This window comes from Jaculus jaculus, chromosome 16 (genome assembly GCF_020740685.1).
Source record: "Jaculus jaculus isolate mJacJac1 chromosome 16, mJacJac1.mat.Y.cur, whole genome shotgun sequence".
In the NCBI taxonomy this organism is placed as follows: domain Eukaryota; kingdom Metazoa; phylum Chordata; class Mammalia; order Rodentia; family Dipodidae; genus Jaculus; species Jaculus jaculus.
Genome location: NC_059117.1, coordinates 71,189,098 through 71,212,766, shown reverse-complemented (window position 1 = coordinate 71,212,766; position 23,669 = coordinate 71,189,098). Strand labels below are relative to the sequence as shown.

The 23,669-nt window shown below is 43.3% G+C and overlaps 3 protein-coding genes across 4 annotated transcripts in view; 2 read left to right on the top strand and 1 right to left on the bottom strand.

The window, feature by feature from the left end:
• Uba3 (ubiquitin like modifier activating enzyme 3) overlaps nucleotides 1–6,977 on the bottom strand; it is a 41,276-nt gene extending 34,299 nt beyond the window's left edge. The window contains exons 1-4 of one of the 2 annotated variants that reach the window (XM_045136035.1): nucleotides 6,939–6,977; nucleotides 6,731–6,772; nucleotides 5,023–5,143; nucleotides 1,269–1,349 (exon numbers count right to left, since the gene is read on the bottom strand). In XM_045136035.1, the coding sequence (XP_044991970.1) occupies nucleotides 1,269–1,349; nucleotides 5,023–5,143; nucleotides 6,731–6,772; nucleotides 6,939–6,958 (264 nt within the window). In that variant the 5' untranslated portion in view covers nucleotides 6,959–6,977. The remainder of the gene's footprint in view (nucleotides 1–1,268; nucleotides 1,350–5,022; nucleotides 5,144–6,730; nucleotides 6,773–6,938) is intronic. The other variant, XM_045136036.1, reaches the window with a different exon arrangement.
• Nucleotides 6,978–15,240: 8,263 nt separating this feature from the next.
• On the top strand, nucleotides 15,241–15,711 carry LOC101606330 (RWD domain-containing protein 1-like). The gene has a single exon (XM_045135446.1). The coding sequence runs from the start codon at nucleotides 15,241–15,243 to the stop codon at nucleotides 15,709–15,711; it is 471 nt and encodes a 156-aa protein (XP_044991381.1).
• A 2,110-nt stretch (nucleotides 15,712–17,821) lies between these two features.
• Nucleotides 17,822–23,669, top strand: part of Arl6ip5 (ADP ribosylation factor like GTPase 6 interacting protein 5) — a 39,495-nt gene continuing 33,647 nt past the window's right edge. The window contains exon 1 of the mRNA XM_004669098.2: nucleotides 17,822–18,047. Coding sequence (XP_004669155.1) covers nucleotides 17,872–18,047 — 176 coding nt within the window. The 5' untranslated portion in view covers nucleotides 17,822–17,871. The remainder of the gene's footprint in view (nucleotides 18,048–23,669) is intronic.

Here is a 23,669-nt window from a genome sequence, read left to right as displayed (position 1 = left end):
GCGCTTACCTGCACAGCCAAAGGGTCCCAGTTTGATTCTCCAGGACCCATGTAAGCCAGATGCACAAGGGGATGCATGCATCTGGAGTTCGTATGCAGTGGCTGTAGTTCCTGACACTCTCCTTTCTCTCTCTCTCTCTGCTTCTTTCTCTCTCTCTCAAATAAATAAATAAAATAAAATATGGTTTTTAAAAATGTTTAAAAAATCATCAATGAAGCTGGCATGGTGGCACATGCCTTTAATCCCAGCACTGGGGAGGAAGAGGTAGGAGGACTGCCATGAGTTCGAGGTAACCCTGAGACTACATAGTGAATTCTGGGTCATCTGGGGCTAGATCAAGACCCTACCTCAAAAAACTAAGAAAAGAAAAAGAAAGTCAATGAAGCCAATAAATATCACAACTATGTATTTTCAAACAGCATGTGGAAAGAGCCATACTTCCAACCTCAAATCTTGGGCATTTGCCACCATAGGGTCATTAAAAACTACTATCTTGGATGAGAAAGATAACTTAGTACTTAAAACACTTGTCTGCAAAGCCAAATGACCCAGGTTCAATTCCCCAGGACCCACAAAAGCCAGATGCACAAGGTGGCGCATGTGCCTGGAGCTCATTTGTATTGGCTAGAGGCCCTGGAGTGCCCATTGTCTATTTGCCTCTCTCTCTCTCTCTCAAATAAATAAATAAATATTAAAAAAAGAAAAAAAAAAACCCTACCATCTTATTAGGTCATGTAATAAATACCCAAATGCTTCAGGGAAAAAGAGTACTTAGAGAACTGATGTTCTAGATTACATTCTAGGCATATCACTATAACATAGAAAAATAATCAAGGAAATCTTTTCATTTCTCTGATGCTCAATGTTCCTTTGGCATAAAATGATACAACAGCCAACCTAGTTGAGTTATTAGGAGAAACAAAGGAAAACAAATCATGTGAAATTGTACAATAAAATATGAAATATCCTACATTTATTCAATGAAAATACAGTTAGCACTTGGCAAAAGGAAGTGCCAAAATTTGTTGGGTTAAGAACAGAGAAGAAAATGGAAGAAATTCTATCAATGACTACATAGCTAAGACGTTTAGAGTTAACCAGTTACAAAAGCTATAACATATTTTAATTACTATCTAGAATTTGATCTGCTTAATTTACCTAACAGATTCAAGAGAAAAGTTAGTAATTATGAAATAAGGATATTTCTAGTATGACAGAAAAGCAGAAAAGTTTTCTATCAAAAGGTATTTTACATATGAATGTATTACCAGGTTCTTCAGGAGCTCACATCCTAGGCCACCAGCCCCAATGACCAGAACTTTACACGTATCTAACAAAAACTGGAGAGACTGGAAAGAATGGAAAGGCATGTTAAAACCTAAGTAATTACCAATAATAAAGCAACATACCATGACAGCTGCAGATACATCAGTGAAAAATGTAATTGCTGATAAGGAGCACCTTTGGCATGTTATCAATTATTTCAAACTACAAAATAGATGTAATCAGAAATTCTAAAGTATTCATGATTTTACAGTTTGTGAATTTTTTAAATTTAATTTTTGGTTTGTATCAAAGTAGCCCAGGCTGACCTGGAACTCACTCTGTACATTTTTTTTTAAAATTTATTTGCAAGCAAAGAGACAGAGAAAGAATGGGTGCACCAGGGCCTCTAGCAGCTGCAAACAAACTCCAGATGCATGGGGCCACTTTGTGCATCTGGGTTTATGTGGGAACAAGGGAATCAAACCTAGCTCATTAGGCTTTGCAGGTAAGGGCCTTAACTGCTTGAGCCATCTCTCCAGCTCAATATCAATACTTTTAAATCGACTTTTAGTTTCCAAAATTAACAAACTATTTTTGAACGCAGCTCCTCAGTCTGCTTGGCCATCCTGACATGCTAAAAAGCTATTTTTGTTGCTGCTGTTTTTCTGAGGCGAGGTCTTGCTCTAGCTCAGTCATACCAAGAACTCTGTCGCCTCGGGCTAGCCTCAAACTCACAGTGATCCTCCTACTTTAGCCTCCCTAGTGCAGGGATTAAAGGCATGCACCATCACACCAGGTTTAAAAAGATATTTCTGGGCTGGAGAGATGGCTTAGCGGTTAAGTGCTTGCCTGAGAACCTTAAGGACCCCGGTTCCAGGCTCGGTTCCCCAGGTCCCATGTTAGCCAGATGCACAAGAGGGCGCACGCGTCTGGAGTTCATTTGCAGAGGCTGGAAGCCCCCTGGCGCACCCATTCTCTCTCTCCCTCTATCTGTCTCTCTGTGTCTGTCGCTCTCAAATAAATAAATAAAAATTAAAAAAAAAAAAAACTCTTTAAAAAGATATTTCTAATAGGGCAAAAAAACCAAACACCTATCCTTTATTATTTTAAAAAAGCTGTTTCTAATAGAAAAATACTATCTTTTGTTACTATTATTTTCAAGGGTTATTTTATCATTTCATTGGTGACATAATTTTACAATTACTTGTCATGTTCATTACACATTCCTTTCTCTGATTTCTGAAAGGGTAGGAAAAACATCAATTACTTAACTTCCTAAAAATAGAAAATTTAAGCTGGGCATGGTGGTGCATGCCCTTAATCCTAGCACTTGGGAGGCAGAGGTAGGAGGATCACTGTGAGTTCGAGGTCACCCTGAGAATACAGAGTGAATTCCAGGTCAGCCTGGGCTAGAGTGAGACCCTACCTCAAAAAACAAAAACAAATAAACAAACAAAAATAGCAAGTTTAAAAATCTGAAAAAAGAGGGCTGGAGAGATGGGTTAGTGGTTGAGGCACTTGCATTCAAAGCTTAAGGACACAGGTTCAATTCTCCAGAACCCACTTAAGCCAGATGCATAAGGTGGTACATGCACCTGGATTTTGTTTGCAGTGGCTAGAGGCCCTAGCATGCCCATTCTCTCTCCCCCTCCTTCTTTCTCTCTCTCTCTCTTTCATAAATAAATATACACCATGCCTGGCATAAAATAAGTTTTTAAAGAGAAAGCTGCTGCTTAAAGACTTAATACATACATAAAATAATTTAAAAAATAAAAATAGAGCTGGGTATGGTGGCACATGCCTTTAATCCCAGCACTCGGGAGGCAGAGGTAGGAGGCTCACCATGAATTCGAGGCCATCCTGAGATTCCATAGTGAATTCTAGGTCAGCTTGGGATAGAGTGAGACCCTATCTCGAAAAATCAAAAAAAAAAAAGGACTGGAGAGATGGCTTAGCGGTTAAGCACTTGCCTGTGAAGCCTAAGGACCCCCGGTTCAAGGCTAGATTCCCTAGGACTCACGTTAGCCAGATGCACAAGGGGGTGCACACATCTGGAGTTCCATTTACAGTGGCTGGAAGCCCTGGCGTGCCCATTCTCTCTCTCTGCCTCTTTCTCTCTCTGTCTGTCGCTCTCAAATAAATAAATTTATAATAGCTGGGAAATGGAACCAGCCTAGATGTCCCTCAACTGATGAGTGGATAATAAAGATGTGGCACATTTATACAATGGAGTTCTACTCAGTGGTAAAGAAAAATGAAGTTATGAAATTTGCAGAAAAATGGATGGACCTGGAAAGGATTATACTAAGGGAGGTAACCCAGGCCCAGAAAGCCAAGCGCCACAAGTTCTCTCTCATATGTGGATCCTAGCTACAGATGATTGGGCTTCTGCGTGAGAATGAAAATACTTAGTGGCAGAGGCCAGTAAGTTAAAAAGGAGACATAAAAGGAAAAGAAAGGAAGGGAGGAGGGTACTTAGTAGGTTGATATTGTATATATGTAAGTACAATGATTGAGATGGGGAGGTAATATTTTGGAGAAAGGAATTTCAAAGGGGAAAGTGTGGGGGGGGGGGAATTTCCATGGGATATTTTTTTATAATCATGGAAAATGCTAATAAAAAATTTAAAAAAAATCCCTCGTAAAAAAAAAAAAAACAATAAAAATCTAAACAGAAAATAAAGGTGTATAAGGTATTTTTTTTTTAATGAGATAAGAACCACCAGGTATGGTGGTGCACACCTTTAATCCCAGCACTCAGGAAGCAGAGGAATGAGGATGAGAATGGCCGTGAATTCAAACCCAGCCTGAGACTATATAGTGAATTCCAGGTCAGCCTGGGCTAAAGTAAGACCCTACCTCAAGAAAAAGAAAGAAAGAGGGAAGGAAGAAGGAAGGGAGGAAGGGAAGAATAGGAAAAGTTACCTTTGAATCTTTGAATACAGCAAGTAAAACTTATAAGAAACATGAGAAACTCAGAAAATTCAATATCAGCAGAATACAATTTAGAATAATCATTTAACTGAATTTACAATCTTAAATTATCATGCAAAAATGAAACTTTAAAAGTGCAAGAAAATATGATTATTACATAAATGTACTATCCAAAAAATAACACTGTCAATTCTGTCCAACATTAAAGGAGCAAAGTTATTCACATAAAATACTGAGCCAACTAGCCCAAATCAAGAGTTTCTACATGAATTGTCAGGACTAGTACAATATTTCTATTTCAAAATATCATCTCTACATAGAATCACTATAAAGAATACCTTTTCCATAACTTGTTAAAAAAAGTTTTATCTAATTGAATATTTGCTTTAAGTCAGATACAGTATAGAATATAATCTATGGCAAGCACATTTTTAACATGCAATTACATTCAATACTAAGTAAAGATTGCCAACAAAATTTCAAATTTTAAATAAACACATGTATAGTCCTACCAAAATTATTTCTCATATCAGGGCTACAAAAGAAAGATGTGTCTAAGAAATCACTTCAAACTGAAATTTTAAACATAACATTTTAAAGTGAAGTTATCAAGTTCTTTTTCTCGTGAAAAAATGTCAACTTATATGAAAGTCACTAGCTATTTAAGTAAAATTGGTTATAGTTTTTACTATAAAACCAAGATGTTTTAAAAAGCAATTTTATAGTGATCAGCATTATAAGAGAAAACTAAAAAGGAAGCATTTTATTATTTTTGAAAGTTAAACCTATTAGAGGAGTTATTTAAAAATAAATGTTTCTCACTTCAGTGCTTGGTTCGAAATCGGGGTGTGTGAAGGGTCCAGATCGCTCGAGGAACTTCTTTACATGGTTCCAGCGACCTTCCCAGTCTCCAGTGTCCCCACACCCACCATCAACAGCCATTCTGCACAGAACACAGTAAATTCAGCTGCAAAGATCAGTATGAAAAAGCCATACCTACAACTATTCGGCCTCCCCAAATGTAAAGGTAAGCACACAAGACCTGCTCAAATAAAGTAGGGAAACTGAGTAGAGGTTGTGTTTCTTTTCAATATTTGCTTGTCTATTACAGACCAAGCATTTTATTTCATTCATTTGATGAAATCAAAGTTTGTGTTTCTGAGTTCCTAACACCCAAAGATCAAACTTGAAACACTAGTTGTGAGAAATGGTCATCCCTACATTCAATATTTACAATCAGTGTAAACTTCCATAATCTGTTCCTTTAACACACTTGGATGAGGAAATATAGACACATGGAGTCAGGGGCACTTTCAGAATTGTGATGCTTCAAATCTAATACGAATTACATGTCTTTCCAACTTTGAAGTTTTTTTTTTTTCAGAGAGGTCCCAATTAAAAAAAAATCATACTGAGGTGCATTTGTTGTAAACACACACACGCACGCACACACACGTTTTAGGTTGAAATTATGCTAAAGATAATATTACCATCTAGAAATCCTTGAGAATACACAACTAAGAATGTGGGACTCCTCTCACATGTATTTTCTAGTCACTGAACGATTTATGTTTGGTTGTGACTATCTTCCTACAAATCCAAAATTTCTACCTTCAAATATATTAGTGTTATGGATTTTTTACAGAAGGGAGCAACAAATATTGCCAAGAAAAAACAAGCGTTTCAATATAGATTTAACAACAAAACCGTAACCTTGAGATTATACAACTGCCATAAACCTCATCTGTATAGAATAGCTCCTTCTTGGGGTCATGGGGATAATAAGATAATTACACAGAGGACTTAGGACAGCTCTTGCTATATAGTAACCAAAGCACTCAACGTGTCATTTTATGCAACAATGGTAGGAAATTAAAAGGTGGGAAGGAATGTAAACTCAAACTTATCATTCTAGACTACTTTTGCAGTTGAAATCTAAGGGACAAGATATGGCAAGACCAAAGCACTACTGCGCAATGGCACAGAAATTAGAAATTCGCCACACCCACTAAGACTTCCCTCGTAGGTAGGATTGGGTCAAATGAGAAAACATAGTTTCTCATATGTGGCATCATCACAAAACTAAGCATCTGATAAATTCATGACTGTAGAGAATTAGGGAATAAGTACTGGGGTCAACATATGTTTTAGACCCAACTACTCTACAGAAATGACCAGCACTCAGTACAACACCTGATTACAGTGTCGGATAAAGTTTGCGATTAGTACTACGTGTTAGTATTTGCCAAGGGTCAAGGAGGCCTCGTAGGTGCAGTTAGCGTGGATTCACTTGTCACAAGGTCACGGACCAGACAGTTTGGGATGGAGGAAGACGAGGGGGCACAAGGTGGCCTTGCCGCGCGGCTGGCCGGCCCGGGGACTGGGGGATGGGGTCAGGGGTGAGGACAGCGGCCTGCGCTCCGGGTGCCCCCTCCCAGCCCCCCGGCCCGCTGCGGCTGGTCCCCTAGGCCTGGGGATGGAGGGAGGCGGGGGTCTCCTGAGAGGACCCCGGCCTCCCGGCAGCACTAACTTCTCAGCCAGCAGCTCCTCTATTCTCCTTCTTTTCTTCTCCCTAAAAGAAAGAGAGAATAAAAGAAGGGTCAGCATCACGCTACACAATGGGCGCCGCGGGCATGGGGGGGCGAGGGGACGGGGCGGGGGCTGAGGGGCCCCGGGAGGCGGCGGCGGCCGCCCGCAACCCAGCGCAGCCCGGCGCGCAGGCGAGCGCCCGTACTTACGGCTCCTCGCCATCCGCCATATTGTTCTCCGCCTCTTCCCGGCGAGCCTCGCGCGGGCGGCCCGGAGGCGGGGCGGGGCGGGGCGAGGGCCCGGGCGACGCCCGGCCGGTTGTGAGGGCCTGGGCTGTCGGGAAGGGGCCGGGCGCGGGCGAGCCAGACCCGGCCGACGGAGGGGGCGAGAGAAGGGCGGAGCCCAGCTGGGGGCGACGCTGTCGGAGGGGAGAAGGGGTGGGGGTGGTCCCGGGGAGGAGCGGGCTGCTAGGAAGGAGAACTTGAGCCGCAGGGCAGGGGCGGGCCCGCTTGGGGGCGGGGTCACAAGCAGGGAGAGGAGGGGCGGGGCCGCTTGGGGGCGGGGCCACAAGCAGGGAGAGGAGGGGCGGGGCCGCTTGAGGGCGGGGCCACAAGCAGGGAGAGGAGGGGCGGGGCCGCTTGGGGCGGGGTCACAAGCGGGGAGGGGCGGGGCCGCTTGGGGGCGGGGCCACAAGCAGGGAGATGAGGGGCGGGGCCGCTTGGGGGCGGGGTCACAAGCAGGGAGGGGAGGGGCGGGGCCGCTTGGGGGCGGGGTCACACGGTAGGACCGAGGAGGGGCGGGGCCGCTTGGGGGCGGGTCACAAGGAACTTGAGGTGGAAAGGGCGCCACCAGCAGGAAGGGCCTTGGGTGCAGGGAAGCGAGGTGAAGGGCCGTCGTGGTCGAGGCTGCTTGGGAGCGGAAGGAGTGGAAAGTGCCCCTTGGGTGGGTGGGGAGCGGCTGCAGGGAGGGGAAGGAAGGGAGGGCAGAGCCAGCACGGAGGGCGTGCTGACCGGGCGTGGGCAGGACAGCCTTCAGGAAGGGGCAGGGCCCTGGAGAGGGAAGAGTGGTCTGGCGACCCAGCCGTGAGAGGCTGGGAGGTTTGCTAAGGTTCCTGTGGGCTTTGCGAGCCTCTCACTGTAATTAAAATCTTGATTATCTGCACCTGGTTAAAAATTGCGATACAAGGGCTGGAGAGATGGCTTAGCGGTTAAGCGCTTGCCTGTGAAGCCTACGGACCCCGGTTCGAGGCTCGGTTCCCCAGGTCCCACGTTAGCCAGATGCACAAGGGGGTGCACGCGTCTGGAGTTCGTTTGCAGAGGCTGGAAGCCCTGGCGCGCCCATTCTCTCTCTCCCTCTATCTGTCTTTCTGTGTCTGTCGCTCTCAAGTAAAAAAAAAAAAATTGCGATACAAGGAGGGAGTACTGACACACAGCTTTAATCCCAGCAGTCAGGAGGCAAAGGTAGGAGGGTTGCCATGAGTTCGAGGCCACCATGAAACTACATAGTGAATTCCAGGTCAGGCTGGCCTAGAGTGAGACCCTACCTCGAAAAACCAAAAAATAAAAAAAAAACAAACTTGTGATACGATGTATAATGTTATGCTGCCTACAGATATATTGCGTGTTTATACAATTATATCTTAACAAATTGCATAGAATATTGGTTTATTCTATTTTTAAGCTTCTAGAAAAACCACCACAATATGCCAGATCTTTCCTCACAGCAAAATGGTGAGAGGAATTTTTATTTTCCAGGAGGATTTCAAAATCCTTGCCTTTATAGGTACTCAGTGTAAAACATTTCATAGAGCTAGAGAGAACAGACTATTTTCTTTGTGAGAAATCAATATTAATATTTTAGTCATACCCTTCCGTCAGAAAACCATTCTGAGGTACATGTATTTATTTAACCATCATGTAGGTAGATGTTTAATTGGTAGGTGATAGATAAAGGATTGATAGAGCTTAAAGATTAAGAATACTGGGCTGGAGAGATGGCTTAGCGGTTAAGCGCTTGCCCGTGAAGCCTAAGGACCCTGGTTGGAGGCTCGGTTCCCCAGGTCCCACGTTAGCCAGATGCACAAGGGGGCGCACGGGTCTGGAGTTCGTTTGTAGAGGCTGGATTCTCTCTCCATCTGTCTTTCTCTCTGTGTCTGTCGCTCTCAAATAAATAAATAAATATTTTTAAAAAAGATTTAGAATACTCACAATCCTATCACCTAAAGGTAATAAATGGAGATGGAATTTTATTTTTTGATTTTTTAAATTTGCTTTGTTTTGAGAGAAAGAGGTAGTGAGAGTGAGAGAGAATGGGTGCACCAGGGCTTCTAGCCACTGCAAACGAACTCCAGACGCATGCACCACCTTGTGCATCTGGCTTATGCAGGCACTAGGGAATCAAACCTGGTTCCTTAGGCTTTGCAGGCAAGCGCCTTAACCGCTAAGCCATCTCTCCAGTCCAGGGATGAAATTTTCTAACATTTTCTTCCAGAATCATATACTGAATACAAATGAGTAAGTCTGAATGACCAGGTAAAGAAACATAACTATTTTATTTAACACAAACATCTCCTTTCTTGGGAGTGGGACAAGAACTGAATTAAAATTGTTACTCCCTAGCTATTAACTATGAGAACATGGTTACTTTCATTCCTTCATTTGTAAAGTAGGGAATAACAAAATTCACTGTATAAAACTCAACCAAATGGAATCTAGAATGCTTCTCATACACAGTCTCTGATCAACACCACTGGTAATTTGTTAGGATGCAGACTTTCAGGCTTCACATCAACTTCTGCAAAGTGAAGTTTATAAAATATTTTTATTTATTTGATAGACAGAAAGAGAGAGAGAGAGAGAGAGAAAATGGATATGCCAGGGCCTCCAGGAACTGCAAATGAACTCCAGAGGTGTGCATCTGGCTAACATGGGTCCTGGGGAATCGATCCTGGGTCCTTTGGCTTTGTAGAAAAACACCTTAACCACTAAGCCATCCCTCCAGCCTTTTTTTAAAAAAATTTTTGTTCATCTTTATTTATTTATTTGAGAGTGACAGAGAGAGAAAGAGGCAGATAGAGAGAGAGAGAATGGGCACACCAGGGCTTCCAGCCACTGCAAAGGAACTCCAGACACGTGTGCCCCCTTGTGCATATGGCTAACGTGGGTTCTGGAGAATCGAGCCTTGAACCGGGGTCCTTAGGCTTCACAGGCAAGCGCTTAACCACTAAGCCATCTCTCCAGCCCCCTTCCAGGCTTGTAAAGTGACGTTTAACACCATTGAGATGCAGTATCAAGAGTGTTCATCACCAGGTGTAGTGGTGCACACCTTTAATCCCAGCACTCAGGAGGCTTGCCATGAGTTCAAGACCACACTGAGACTACATAGTGAACTCCAGGTCAGCCTGAGCTAGAGTGAGACTCTACCTCGAAAAACAACAACAACAACAACAACAACAAAAGAGTGCTCATCAACTTAGCATCAGTCAGATACAGGTAGTGAGTACAGGGTAAATCTAGCTCATAGTCCACACTAGTCACTGTCTGGGTCACATCTTGACATGAGCTCAAAGACCTCTTTTGCTTCCCTAGACAAGGGGAAAGAAAACCTGTGAGATTAAATCCTTGCTTATCAAAATTGGCTATTGTTGGGCTGGAGATATGTCTCAGCATTTAAAGGCATATGCTCGAAAAGCCTAATGGCCCAGGTTTATTCCCAACACCCGCTTAAGCCAGATGCATGAAGTGGCACCTGTATCTCTGTTTGTAGTGGCAAGAGGTCCAGGTATACACATTTTCATATTCTCTCCATAAATAAGTAATAAAAATATATTTATAAGGCAAGCATGGTGGCGCACGCCTTTAATCCCAGCATTTGGGAGGCAGAGGTAGGAGAATTGCCATGAGTTCAAGGCCAGCCTGAGACTACATAGTGAATTCCAGGTCAGCCTGGGCCAGAGACGCTACCTCAAAAAACAAAAAAAAAATTATCTATCTACCTATCTATCTATCTATCTATCTATCTATTTATTTATTTATAAAATATTGGCTTTTGTAGGCTGTGCCCCCTAAAATCCTGCTTTCTATACACCCTTTGGTTTATGGCAGCAAACACCACTGCCCACTAGATGGTGAAAAACAATAGGCATCTAGTCCTCTCCATCACAGGAAAAGAAACTGGGCCTTAGGAATATGGCAGAAGTAGCTAAAAATGAAGTCTGAAAAGGCATTTGGTCCTGTATATGTATGCCTTGAGACTGATTCCATGACTAACTATAGTGACATTTTGATAGTTGACACCAGACACTCATTAGATCAGACTGGCTGATTAGAAATAACCACCTGCCTTTGCCAATAACGATAGCATTGGTGGCGTGTGAGCAATAGACTTACTAGACTTACTTTATTTGGGGCAGAGTATATTTAACTATTACTATAACTTATGAATATTCAGGATGGATGTAGCCCCAGGTGACTTCTGTGGTTAATTTGTTTTCTACTTCACCAACCCTCAATGAATACTGAAAATGACTTACTAGTAGTAACTTTCAGAGCTTGAAATATGTGTTTATTTTTATATAAACTGTATGGCAAAGTAACAATATACAGAGAAAAACCACAAACAAGCCAGGTGTAGTAGTGCACACCTTTAATCCCAGCATTTGGGAGGCAGAAATAGATGGATTGCTGTGAGTTTGAGGCCATCCTGAGATAACATAGTGAATTACAAGTCAGCCTGGGCTAAAGAGTAAGACCCTACCTCGAAAACCAGAAAAAAAAAAAAGCCCTCCCATAATCCAGGCATGGTGGCCCATGCATTTAATCTCCGCATTTGGGAGGCAGATGTAGGAGGATCATCATGAATTCAAGGCCGCTCTGAGACTACATAGTGAATTCCAGGTCAGCCTGGGCTACAGCAAGACCCTATCTTAAAACAAAAACAAAAACCAGAAAACCTTCCCATAATCCAAACACAAACATTTTCAGCAAGGGAAAGGGTACTCATGTTATAAAACAGACCTCTGTATTTTTTTTTCTCAATTTGCATTACTGAGAATTGAGTTTAGGGCTTTATACATTCTAGCAAACCTCTCTACCACTGACCTTCATCCCTGGCCATTTTCTTACTTTTTATTTTGACAAAGGGTCTCACTAAGTTGCCCAGGCAAGCCTTGACTTGCAATCCTCTAGTCTCTTCAGTAAGTGGGTGACAGACTTGTACTATTAGGTCTAGCTCTCTTTGGAGGTTTAAGCAAATAAATATGCCAAACATGGTGGCACATGCATTTAATTCCAATACTTGGGAGTTCAAGGCTAGTCTGAGACTACATAGTGAATTCCAGATCAGCCTGGGCTAGATAGAGTAAGACCCTATCTTGAAAAAAAAAAGAAAGAAAAAAACAAAAAAATAATAAAAATATCCCCAACAAATGTGTGCTGGCTATCAATTGCCTGTGATGGGTTGAGTGATCATATTATTACTAATATCTAGTTGACAATTTCGAGAAAGCCCTTAGTCATAGCTTCTAATGCTCATGGAGCTCTCCAACAGGTGTGGAACCCTACTGAGCTTGTACAAGGTCATGTGCTCTGCTTGTCCACACCACTGAATCTTGAAATTCATAGCCGGGACTTGGACTTCCTGTAACTGAGCAGACTGCTGGCACGTCTCTGGCACTCTTCTTACTGTCTCATATTCAGAGTATTTCCTGCATGGCAAGACCTCTGAAGGCAGAGCAGGGCTGCAGCTTCCTCTACTCTGAAATTCCTAACACTGATTTCACAGAGCTTTGAAAGGACTCAGAATATCTGATGGTGGGTTAAGGAGATGGCTCAGCAATTAAAGGCTCTTGCTTACAAAGCCTGATTACCTGCCTGGGTTCAATTTTCCAGTACCCACAGAAAGCCATATGCCTAAAGTGGAGCATGCTTTTTGAGTCCTTTTGCAGCAGTAAGAGTCCCTGGCATGCCCATTCTCTCTTCTCTCCAATCTCCCTCTCTACATCGTGTGTGTGTGTGTGTGTGTGTGTGTGTGTGTGTGTACATATATATATACACAGACAAAAAAGTGAAAACTCAGGATCATTTTTTAAAATTTAATTTAATTTAGTTTTTTATCTTTTCACAATTTTTATTAACATTTTCCATGATTATACAAAATATCCCATGGTAGTACCCTACCCCGCCCGCACTTTCCCTTTTGAAAAGGGTCATTTTTTTTTTTACACTGGAATTCTATTCAAAAAGCAGCACAAAGGATCTTAGCCAGCACTGATTTGACTCAATTATCAAATTATCCTAAACACCAGCAGTATTAGTGATTTCTTAAAGCTGATATAATTTCCCTTACTGCACTTATTTTTTTTTTAATTTTTTTTTTTGTTCATTTTTTATTTATTTATTTGAGAGCGACAGACACAGAGAGAAAGACAGGTAGAGGGAGAGAGAGAGAATGGGCGCGCCAGGGCTTCCAGCCACTGCAAACGAACTCCAGACGCGTGCGCCCCCTTGTGCATCTGGCTAACGTGGGACCTGGGGAACTGAGCCTTGAACCGGGGTCCTTAGGCTTCACAGGCAAGCGCTTAACCGCTAAGCCATCTCTCCAGCCCACTGCACTTATGTTTAACAAGGAAAATTAAATTGCTTTCCAAGTTTAGGAAATTTGGTGATCTGAGTAGAATGCATTTGAATTTTGTTTTTAAAAATAACTTTATTTGAAAATGGATGGATCCGGAAAGAATTATACTAAGTGAGGTAACCCAGGCCCAGAAAGCCAAGCGTCGCATGTTCTCTCTCATATGTGGATCCTAGCTACAAATGACTAGGCTTCTGTGTAAGAAGGAAAAAAAAACTCAGTAGCAGAGGCCAGTAAGCTAGAAAAGAGATATAAAGGGAAGAGAAAGGAAGGGAGGGGGTACTTAATAGGATAGTATTGTATATATGTAAGTAGAAGAATAGATTAATGGGGGTGAAAAGGCCCAAAATTAGGTCTGGGGAAGAAGTAAAGGAAAGGTAGAGGGACAGCTAATCAAAATCTAAGAGGATATAAATAAATCATATGGAATCCTACTCTTTTGGACAATGGAACACTCAGGAGCCATAGATTGTTGCTAGAAAATTTTCAGTGGCAGGGATGGGATACCTCCAGTGAGTTGTTGGCCAGGAAGGTCCCTGATACCCCCAAAACATTATAGGCCATTGCTGAGGCCCTTGGTTTCCCACCAGGAATAGATGGTAAGACCCTATTGCTGAAGACTCCACATATTTGGGCTGCAAGGGCGCTGAGAAAACCTGCTGGAACCGAGCTGAAAATCTCCATGTAGACCAGCTGACAGAAAGCTGGAAGAAGCCATTCTATATTCAGTTCAATGGGAGAGAGAGAAATCACCAGTGAAGATACTCAACAAAGGACACTGCAAGCCTTATATTTGGCCAGGCAGGCCAAGTGAGCCAATAGGTGCAATAGTGGCATGTCCGTCATGGTGGAAACCCACTGCCCTCTAATTGGACTGGAGCCCTACTCCATGGAAGGGAATACATCCCTGATATGGAAAACTTAAAACAGGGGTAGTCATGGGCCCTAGGGGTATAATGTCTGCTGTTGTCTGGCTAAATGTATATACTATGCTTATCAAACTGCCCAGTAAGTACTTCTCTTAATGTTCATACCCTTATATTAATGCTACTTTCACTTTTGGTAGAGAATCTTCTCTTTTCAGATGGCAGTGACCTTGGCATGACTCAGAAGGTATCATAGTGATGGAAAGAAATGACCACAGTGCTCAGTACTGCCATATCTTGATCACATCTTCCAAGGCTCAGGGTCTATTGCGGAAAAGGTGGTGAAAAGAATGTAAGAGCCAAAGGAAGAGTAGGACTCCTTACAACATGCTCCCTCCTGACACAAAATGGCCTGGATATCCATGGCCTCACAGTGCTTGACACTACCTGCACAAGACCATCATAAAAGGAGGAAAAGATCATGACATCAAAATTAAAAGAGAGACTGATTGAAAAAAAAAAAAGGAAAAAAACCTTTATTTGGGGCTGGAGAGATGGCTTAGTGATTAAGGCACTTGCCTGCAAAGCCAAAGGACCCAGGTTCGATTTCCCAGAACCCTCATAAACCAGATGCACAAGGGGACACACACATCTGGTGTTCTTTTGCAGTGGCTGGAAGCCCTGGCATGCCCATTCTCTCTCTCCCTAGTTCTGTATCTCTCTCTCTCTCAAATAAATAAATAAATTATTTTTAAAAATACCTTTATTTAGCTGGGCCTGGTGGCACATGCCTTTAATCCCAGCACTCAGGAGGTAGAGGTAAGAGGATTGCTGTAAATTTGAGGATACCCTGAAACTACATCATGAATTCCAGGTCAGCCTGAGCTAGAGTGAGACCCTGCCTCAAAAAACAAAAACAAAAACAAAAAAACTTTTATTTGTTTATTTGCAAGCAGACAGAGATAAATGAGAGACAGAGAGAATGGCGCACTAGTGTCTCCAGCCCCCGCAAACAATGTTGGCATTGCAGTCTGAGGAGAATCTTGGCATGGTGATGATCTTCACCGTAGTGACAGCTGCGCAAGAAAAATTAAATGAAATTGTAGACCAGATAAAAACTAGAAGAGAGGAAGAAAAAAAAAAAAACACTAAAGAAAAAGAAGCAGAAAGGAAATTATTCCATGGTACTCCTGTTACAATTGAAAATTTCTTAAGTTGGAAGACCAAATTTGATACAGAACTCCTAGAAATTAAAAAGAAATGGATGAAAGAAGAGGAACAAGCAGGCAAAAATAAATTAAGTGGAAAACAGCTGTTTGAAACAGATCATAATCTTGACACATCTGACATCCAATTCTTGGAGGATGCTGGAAACAACGTGGAAGTGGATGAGTCTTTGTTCCAGGAGATGGATGACTTGGCACTGGAGGACAACGGGGATGACCCAGACTACCATCCTGCTGACCCAGGGAGCAACTCTGACTAAGTGGCCCCTTTCCAGAGAGGCTTTACCACCATAGCATCTGTGGTGGTGTTGAAAGGGTTTTGATTTTCCTTTCTTTTTTTTCTAAGAAAAAAATATTTTTTCAGGAGAATAGTCTTCTGATAGTTTTCTTGTTGGACTTAATAAACTGACCTTAACATTTCAAATAAAAAACAAACAAACAAACCAAAACCCCAAACAACAGCAACAACAAAACCCATGCCTAAATGTATGATCATTCCAACACAAAGATCAGTGATCACATACACAGGTATAAGGACAGTCATGCATGATGTATGTAATCAGAAAGTTTGAAGTGTCTTCTTTCTCATAAAGAATAGTTTTAGACAGGAAAGATGGTTTATTGGTTAAGGTGCTTGCCCAAGAAGCCTAAGGGCCCAGGTTTGATTCCCCAGGACCCACATAAGCCAGATGCACAAGGTGGTGCAGGCGTCTGGAGTGTTTTTTCAGTGGCTGAAGGCTCTGGTGCACCCATTCTCTATCTGCCTCTCTGTCTTTCTATCTCTGCAATAAATAAAGAAAATATTATCAAAAGAATAGTTCATTGAAAATACTTTTCAAATTGTCCTTGATGTATAATTACAGTTACATGGCTGAAGAGGTTATTTTAAACATGAACAACTTTTCCTATGTTTTTTTTTTTCTTCTGTTTTGTTTTGTTGTTGTTTTGTGAGATAGGGTCTCACTCTAGCTCAGGCTAACCTGGAAGTCACGATGTAGTCTCAGAGTGGCCTCAAACTCACAGCTGTCTTCCTACCTCTGCCTCCCAAGTGCTGGGATTAAAGGCCTGCGCCACCACGCCCGGTTTCCTATGGTTTAATTGCCCCTTGGAGCTTGTTTAGGAGCAGAGAAGGACCTGACTTATGGCACTGTTGTTTCAAATAAAATATTTGGGTGCTTTTCTTTGCCACTGTGGATTTCTGAATGCATTGTCATAAAATGTATTGCTATAAAATTCATTGTTCTCTCTTAAGAGTTTGTGTCCCTGTTCAGTGATGAATTAGTAAATATGTGGCCAATATTGATTAAACAAATACTGTGATCCCTTAGTGAAAATTGTCACCAAATATTGTAATAAAACTCAGAATACTTTTTGGAATGATATCCACGTTTCTGCTTAGAAAATACTAGGCACAGAACACTTGGCTCATTCAAACTGTTTGCTTTGAAGATGTAAACAGTGTGCTCAGCAGAGGCTGGCGTGAGCACAGTACTATTTTTTCACTTTAAAATATATTTTTAAATTTTTATTTATTTATTTGACAGAGAGAAGGAGGGAGAGAGGGCGGGAGAGAGAGAGAGAGAGAGAGAGAGAGAGAGAGAGAGAGCGCAGGCGCGCACCAGGGTCTCCAGCTGCTGCAACTGAACTCCAGATGCATGCACCACTTTGTGCATCTGGTTTATGTGGATCCTAGGGAATTGAACCTGGGTCCGTTGGCTTTGCAGGCAAGCACCTTAACCGCTAAGCCATCCCTCCAGACCTATTTCTTCACTTTATTAGACTAGAAAGGTGGTATAGTAATTTTACTAAGAGACAGCAGAGATAAAGAGTAAAGAAAAGTGAAAAGACAACCAGACCTTAGTTCTACAAATTCTTCTTTCCCATTTTGGCAGTCTGATTTTCACACACGGTGACTCATGGTGAAACAGAAAACATGGAATTTGCACTCAGATGAACAGAGCTTGGAGTACTGACCTAACCCTAACCTATTTCCGGCCACACTATTGTCAGTTCCATTCCATTCCACTTAGACTGGCATGACAACAGCTTTTGTTTTTTTTCTTTCTCCAAGGCCGAGAATAAACAATCCAAGGTTCAATATTCAGAGTTTAAAAGGGATGAGTTTGTGTGCGAACTGTCACCTCCTTTAGACACAGGGTTTCCAAGGGCTGCTTTCTGTCACTTCACCTCTGTTCTGCATTTGGTCCTTGGCTCTATTGGGAGGCTTATTTTCCTGTTCACTAACCACTTTTAGCCAATCGAGAGGCATAGAAAGATAAATCCGCCCGCCCGCTCCTGATTTGCTGGGTCCCGAGAACTCTAACCGCACAGACGATTGAGCAGAGCCGCTGTTACCGCCCCGCCAGCTCGGTCGCCGCGGCCGCCGGATTCCGGAGGCGGAGGGAGCCCGGCGGAGGAGCATGGACGTGCACGTTCCCCCGCTGCGCGCCTGGGACGATTTCTTCCCCGGCTCTGACCGCTTCGCCCGGCCGGACTTCAGGGACATTTCCAAATGGAACAACCGCGTAGTGAGCAATCTGCTCTACTACCAGACCAACTACCTGGTGGTGGCTGCCATGATGATCTCGGTCGTGGGGTAAGCAGGTCTCGCGGCGCCGCGCCGGGCGGACGCGGCCAGCGCCCGGGGCTCCCGGGCGGGCGGCGGGCGGAGGACTCCCTCGGGGCCGCGGCGGCTCCGGAAGCCACCGGGCGGGTGGAACCTTGTTCTCAGGGCGAGGCGGCAGTGTGCGCGTCCCTTTCTCCGTTCCCAGGGCCGAGTCCCGAGAAGGTTCCCTGGAGAGGAAGATGGGGGAGAAGCACTGCCTGCCAACCTCGGGCTGGGAAAGTTATTTTCCCTCCGTGACTCTTACTGGAGAGATATGTGTAACCCCTTCAGTGTTTCTAAAAAGTGGTGTAGCCTGGTTCTGGGGCTGCCAATGGAAGCCGGAGGTGACAGGGTGTGGACTCTGGACGGTGTCCCAAAAGCGCATCTAAATGTTCTCCTGATGTCCGCCACACTGTACAAGGAAGCTCAGCTTGGAAACCAGGGCTACATTTCTCTCCTGGGAATTTCTTCCTTCTGGCATTTTCTTTCTGAAGTTGGCAGGTACCAGTTGCTTTCTCCAGTATCACTCCCTAGCATGGGGTCTTAGTGTATCTGAAGGCCTTTACAATGTTGGCGCTTTAAAAGTTAGATTAGACATAGGTCTGCATGGCCCTACATCTGCTTCCACTGTAGTTTACCCTTTAAACATGCTTCTTCCACTTTTGCAGAATGGGTAGCAATGTTCTTCACGTTCCTTATTATTTCCTATACACCTTTAAAGAAACAAACAAACAAACAAAAAAACAAAACAACACTTTCAGGGCTGGAGAGAGTTAAGGTGCTCGCCTGCAAAGGCTAAGGATGCACGTTCAACGCCCCAGATCCCACATAAGCCAAATGCATAAAGTGACTCATGCACACATGGTGGCCCACACGCTTGGAGTTCAGTTGCAGTGAGTGGAGGCCCTGGCGTGCCAATTTTCTCTCGAATGCGATATCATTAAAAAAAAAAAAAAAAGCACCTTCAGATGTTATAAAGGACTCACTTGCCCTAAAATCAGTGCCTGACATCTATTTAAGAGCAAACACAAAAAGTAGTGTAGGGACAGAACCGAGAAATTCAAACTGCAGCGTGAGGGAAAGGGTGAATTGGGTGGTGTCTTAAGTTGGCTGGATGTTAGTTGGCTTCTTTTACTGAGCTACTGCTGTGCAGCAGATCTTATGCCAAGCTCAGAGCACACCAAGATGAATCAGACTTGAATTCTGGCCCAGGTACACGTGGCATTTGCTGACAGGCTAAAGAAGCAAATAAATATACAATACAAAGAATAGTGGTGAAATTCATGGTCTCTGGTTTTGTTCAGACAGAGTGTCTAGGGCAGAAGTGGAAGCTATACGGGGACTTTATGTAGTCAGAAGTTCCTCATTGTGTCTTGCTGGATTTCTGGGAAGTCTGGGAATGGCCTAGTGGACAGAGGCTCTGGTGGAGTCTGAATGGAGTGGCAACCAAGAAACAATTAGAGTACAGCAAGCTTGAGCCAGAGACACCTGTCTCTGTACCTTTCCCTAGCTCTGTGCTTCTCAGTACACAAAGTTTTGTCAAAACAAGTAGTCGATAGGCTCACATCTTTTTTTTTTTTTTTAATTTGTTTGTTTGTTTTGCTTTTCAGGGTAGGGTCTCACTCTAGCCCAGACTGACCTGGAGTTAACTATGTAGTTTTAGGGTGGCCTGGAACTCAGTGATCCTCCCGATCTGCCTCCCGAGTGCTGAGATTAAAGGTTAAAGGCGTGTGCCACCATGCCCGGGCTTAAATATTATTTTTTTAAAAAATTTTTTATTTATTTATTTGAGAGCGACAGACACAGAGAGAAAGACAGATAGAGGGGGAGAGAGAGAATGGGCGCGCCAGGGCTTCCAGCCTCTGCAAACGAACTCCAGACGCGTGCACCCCCTTGTGCATCTGGCTAACGTGGGACCTGGGGAACCGAGCCTCGAACCGGGGTCTTTAGGCTTCACAGGCAAGCGCTTAACCGCTAAGCCATCTCTCCAGCCCTTAAATATTATTATTATTATTTTTTTAATTTTTAATTTTTATTTTTTTTATTTTTATTTGAGAGTGACAGACACAGAAAGACAGATAGAGAGAGAGAGAACGGGCACGCCAGGGCTTCCAGCCTCTGCAAACGAACTCCAGACGCATGCGCCCCCTTGTGCATCTGGCTAACGTGGGACCTGGGGAACCGAGCCTCGAACCGGGGTCCGTAGGCTTCACAGGCAAGCGCTTAACCGCTAAGCCATCTCTCCAGCCCTTAAATATTATTTTTAAAAAACTTACAAAAGGGGTTTCCAACTCAGGATCCTCCTGTTTTACAGGAGGCTTGGCTTCTTTCCTTCTCTTAACAAGCTTTTAAATATATACATATATTGTTTGTTTGTTTGTTTTGCAAGGTAGGGTCTCACTCTAGCCCAGGCTGACCTGGAATTCACTCTGTATTCTCAGGGTAGCCTTGAACTCATGGTGATCCTCCTACTTCTGCCTGAGTGCTGGGACTAAAGGCGTACGCCATCATGCCCGGCAAGAAGCTTATTCTTTTTATTTATTTTTTTGAGAGAGGTAAAAGAGGCAGAGAGACAGAGAATGGGCATGCCAGGGCTTCCAGCCACTGCAAACGAACTCCAGACGCATGTGCTACCTTGTGCATCTGGCTTATGTGGGTCCTGGGGAATCAAACGGAGGTCCTTTGGCTTTGCAGGCTAGCACCTTAACTGCTAAGCCATCTCTCCAGCCCTCTTAAGAAGCTTTGAATAAAGTTTTGTTCTGTTTAACTTTCAAATAAATTACAAAAAGTCAGGTGTGTGATGGCTCATACCTATAATCATAGCACTCAGGAGTCTAGTAGGAAGATTGCCATGAGTACAAGGCTACCCCTGACTTCATAGTGAGTTCAAGACCAGACAGGGATACAATGTGAGATCTTGTCTCAAAACAAACAAACAAACAAGAAACCTAAGATAAAGATCATTGAGAATAATTGTTTTGAAAATACAGGTTTGTAAAGTGTGGAAATTTTCTTCATATTCTAGTGAAAGCTTGAGTTTGTAACCTTTATTTTTCTGTGTATCTTTATTGTTTTGTTTGTTTGTTTTTGTTTTTTGAGGTACAGTTTCACTCTAGCTCAGGCTGGCCTGGAACTCACTATGTAGTTTCTCAGGGTGGCCTTGAACTCACAGCAATCCTCCTACCTATGCCTCTCAAGTGCTGGGGTTACAGGTGCGTGCCTTTTAAAAAATATTTATTATTTATTTATTTGAGAGAGAGAGGCAGATAGAGACAGGAGAGAGAGAATTCATGTACCAGGACCTCTGGCCACTGCCAATGAACTCCAGACACATGCGCCACCTTGTGCATCTGGCTTATGTGTGTCCTGGGGAATTGAACCTGGGTTCTTTGACTTTGCAGGCAAGCGCCTTAACTGCTAAGCCATCTCTCCAGCCCTAATCAACAATTTTTATACATGTGTATAAGTAAACTATTATTATTTTCATTATAAAAACCTAGTGTCAGAGAGGTTGGATGACTTGCCTATAGTCACAGATTTAGGCTTATCTTCTTAACAACTATGACATCTTTCTAGGAATCAAGGTAGAAGAAACCAAATACCTTCAGGATCAGGAATCAGCTGATTCTGGAACATTTCTCATTCTAAAAAGGTCTATCCTCTGGGTGCTATCAGATGATGGGCCGGTCAGAGCATTGCTGGTGGCTGTTTATCTGGATTCTCTTCTAGCAGCTGATAGTTCTTTGTGGTAATATGTGCAAATGTGGCTGGGATATTACCTAGGATGAGGACTATGTTCAAAGGCTGCTGATCAGTGATTCCACCCCTGTGTTGAGAAGGCCCTTCAGAGGGCTCTAGCAGCTCTCTGGTGTTGAGAAATGGCTTGGCTGAGGAAAGATTGGTTCAGTTCTTCAAGACTGCAAAGATTGCAAAGAAGGAGAGGGAAAACCCTAGAGGATGTATTGTAGATCCAGAAACACTAGAGAGATTTGCCTATGCCAAGATGGAGATTAAGATAATAGCTGGGGACTGGAGAGATTGCTTAGTGGTTAAGTGCTTGCCCATGAAGCCTAAGGACCCCGGTTCAAGGCTCGATTCCCCAGGACCCACAGTAGCCAGATCCACAAGGGGGCACAGGCGTCTGGAGCTCGTTTCTAGTGGCTGGAGGCCCTGGCACGCCCATTCTCTCTCTCTCTCTCTGTCTATCTGCCTCTTTCTCTCTCTGTCTGTTGCTCTCAAATAAATAAATTAAAATATTTAAAAATATTTAAAAAAAGAGATAATAGCTAGGAGCTGGAGAGATGGTGTGGTGGTTTAATTCAAGTGTACCCCATAAACTTAGGTGTTCTGGATGCTAAGTTCCCCAGCTGATGGCAATTGGAAATTGAAGCCTCCTGGAGGCAGTGTATTGTTGGGGGCTGGCTTATGGGTATTATAGCCAGTTTCCCCAAGCTGTTGTTTGGCATAGTCTCCTGTTGCTATTGTCCACCTTATGTGGGTCAGGGGGTGATGTCCACCCTCTGCTCATGCCATTGCTTTCCCCTGCCATCATGGAGCTTCCCCTTGAGCCTGTAAGCCAAAATAAACCTCTGTTTCCCACAAGCTGCTCTTGGTTGAGTGATTTCTTCCAGCAATGCAAACCTGACTATTACAGATGGCTTAATGGTTAAGGCACTTGCCTGCAGATCCTAAGAACCCAAGTTTGATTCCCCTGTACCCACATAAGCCAGATGCACAAAGTGCTGCATGCATCTGGAGTTCATTTACAGTGGCTGGAGGCCCTGGAGCACCAATTATCTCTCTATCTGCCTCTTCCTCTCTCTCTTTCTCTATTCTTCTCTCTCAAATAAATAAATAAAAATATTTTTAAAAATTAAAAAAAAAGATAATAGCCAGGTATGGTGGTGCATGCCTTTAATCCTAGCATTCAGGAGGCAGAGATAGGATTTCCATGAGTTTGAGGCCACCCTGAGACTACATAGTGAATTCCAAGTCAGCCTAGTCTAGAGCAAAACCCTACCTCAAAAGAGAGAAAGAGATTAAAATAGATAAGTGTGCATATTGAAGTCCTAATTGGGAAGGGTTTGGAAGTTACAAGTTTGGTCTTCAAACAGGGCATGGTTGTACATACCTGTTATTCAAGCACTTAGTAGGACAAGGAAGGAGGATCATGAGTTTGAGGCAAGCCTCCAGCCACTGCAAATGAACTCCAGACACATGAGCCACTTTGTGCATCTGGCTTATGTGAGTTCTGGGGAATTGAACCTGGGTCCTTAGGCTTTGTAGGCAAGCACCTTAACTGCTAAGCCATCTCTCCAGCTCTGATTTATTTATTCTTTTAATGAAGAGGTACCTTATTTAAAAACACAATTTGGCTGGGCATAGTGACGCATGTCTTTAATCCTGGCACTCAGGAGGCATAGGTAGGAGGATCTCTACGAGAATACAGAGTGGATTCCAGATCAGCCTGGCCTAGAGCGAGACCCTACCTCAAAAAAAAAAAAAAAAAGAAAGAAAGAAAGAAAGAAGGGCTGCAGAGATGGCTTAGTGGTTAAGGCGTTTGCCTGCAAAGCCAAAGGATCCGGGTTTGACTCTCCAGGACCCATGTAAGCC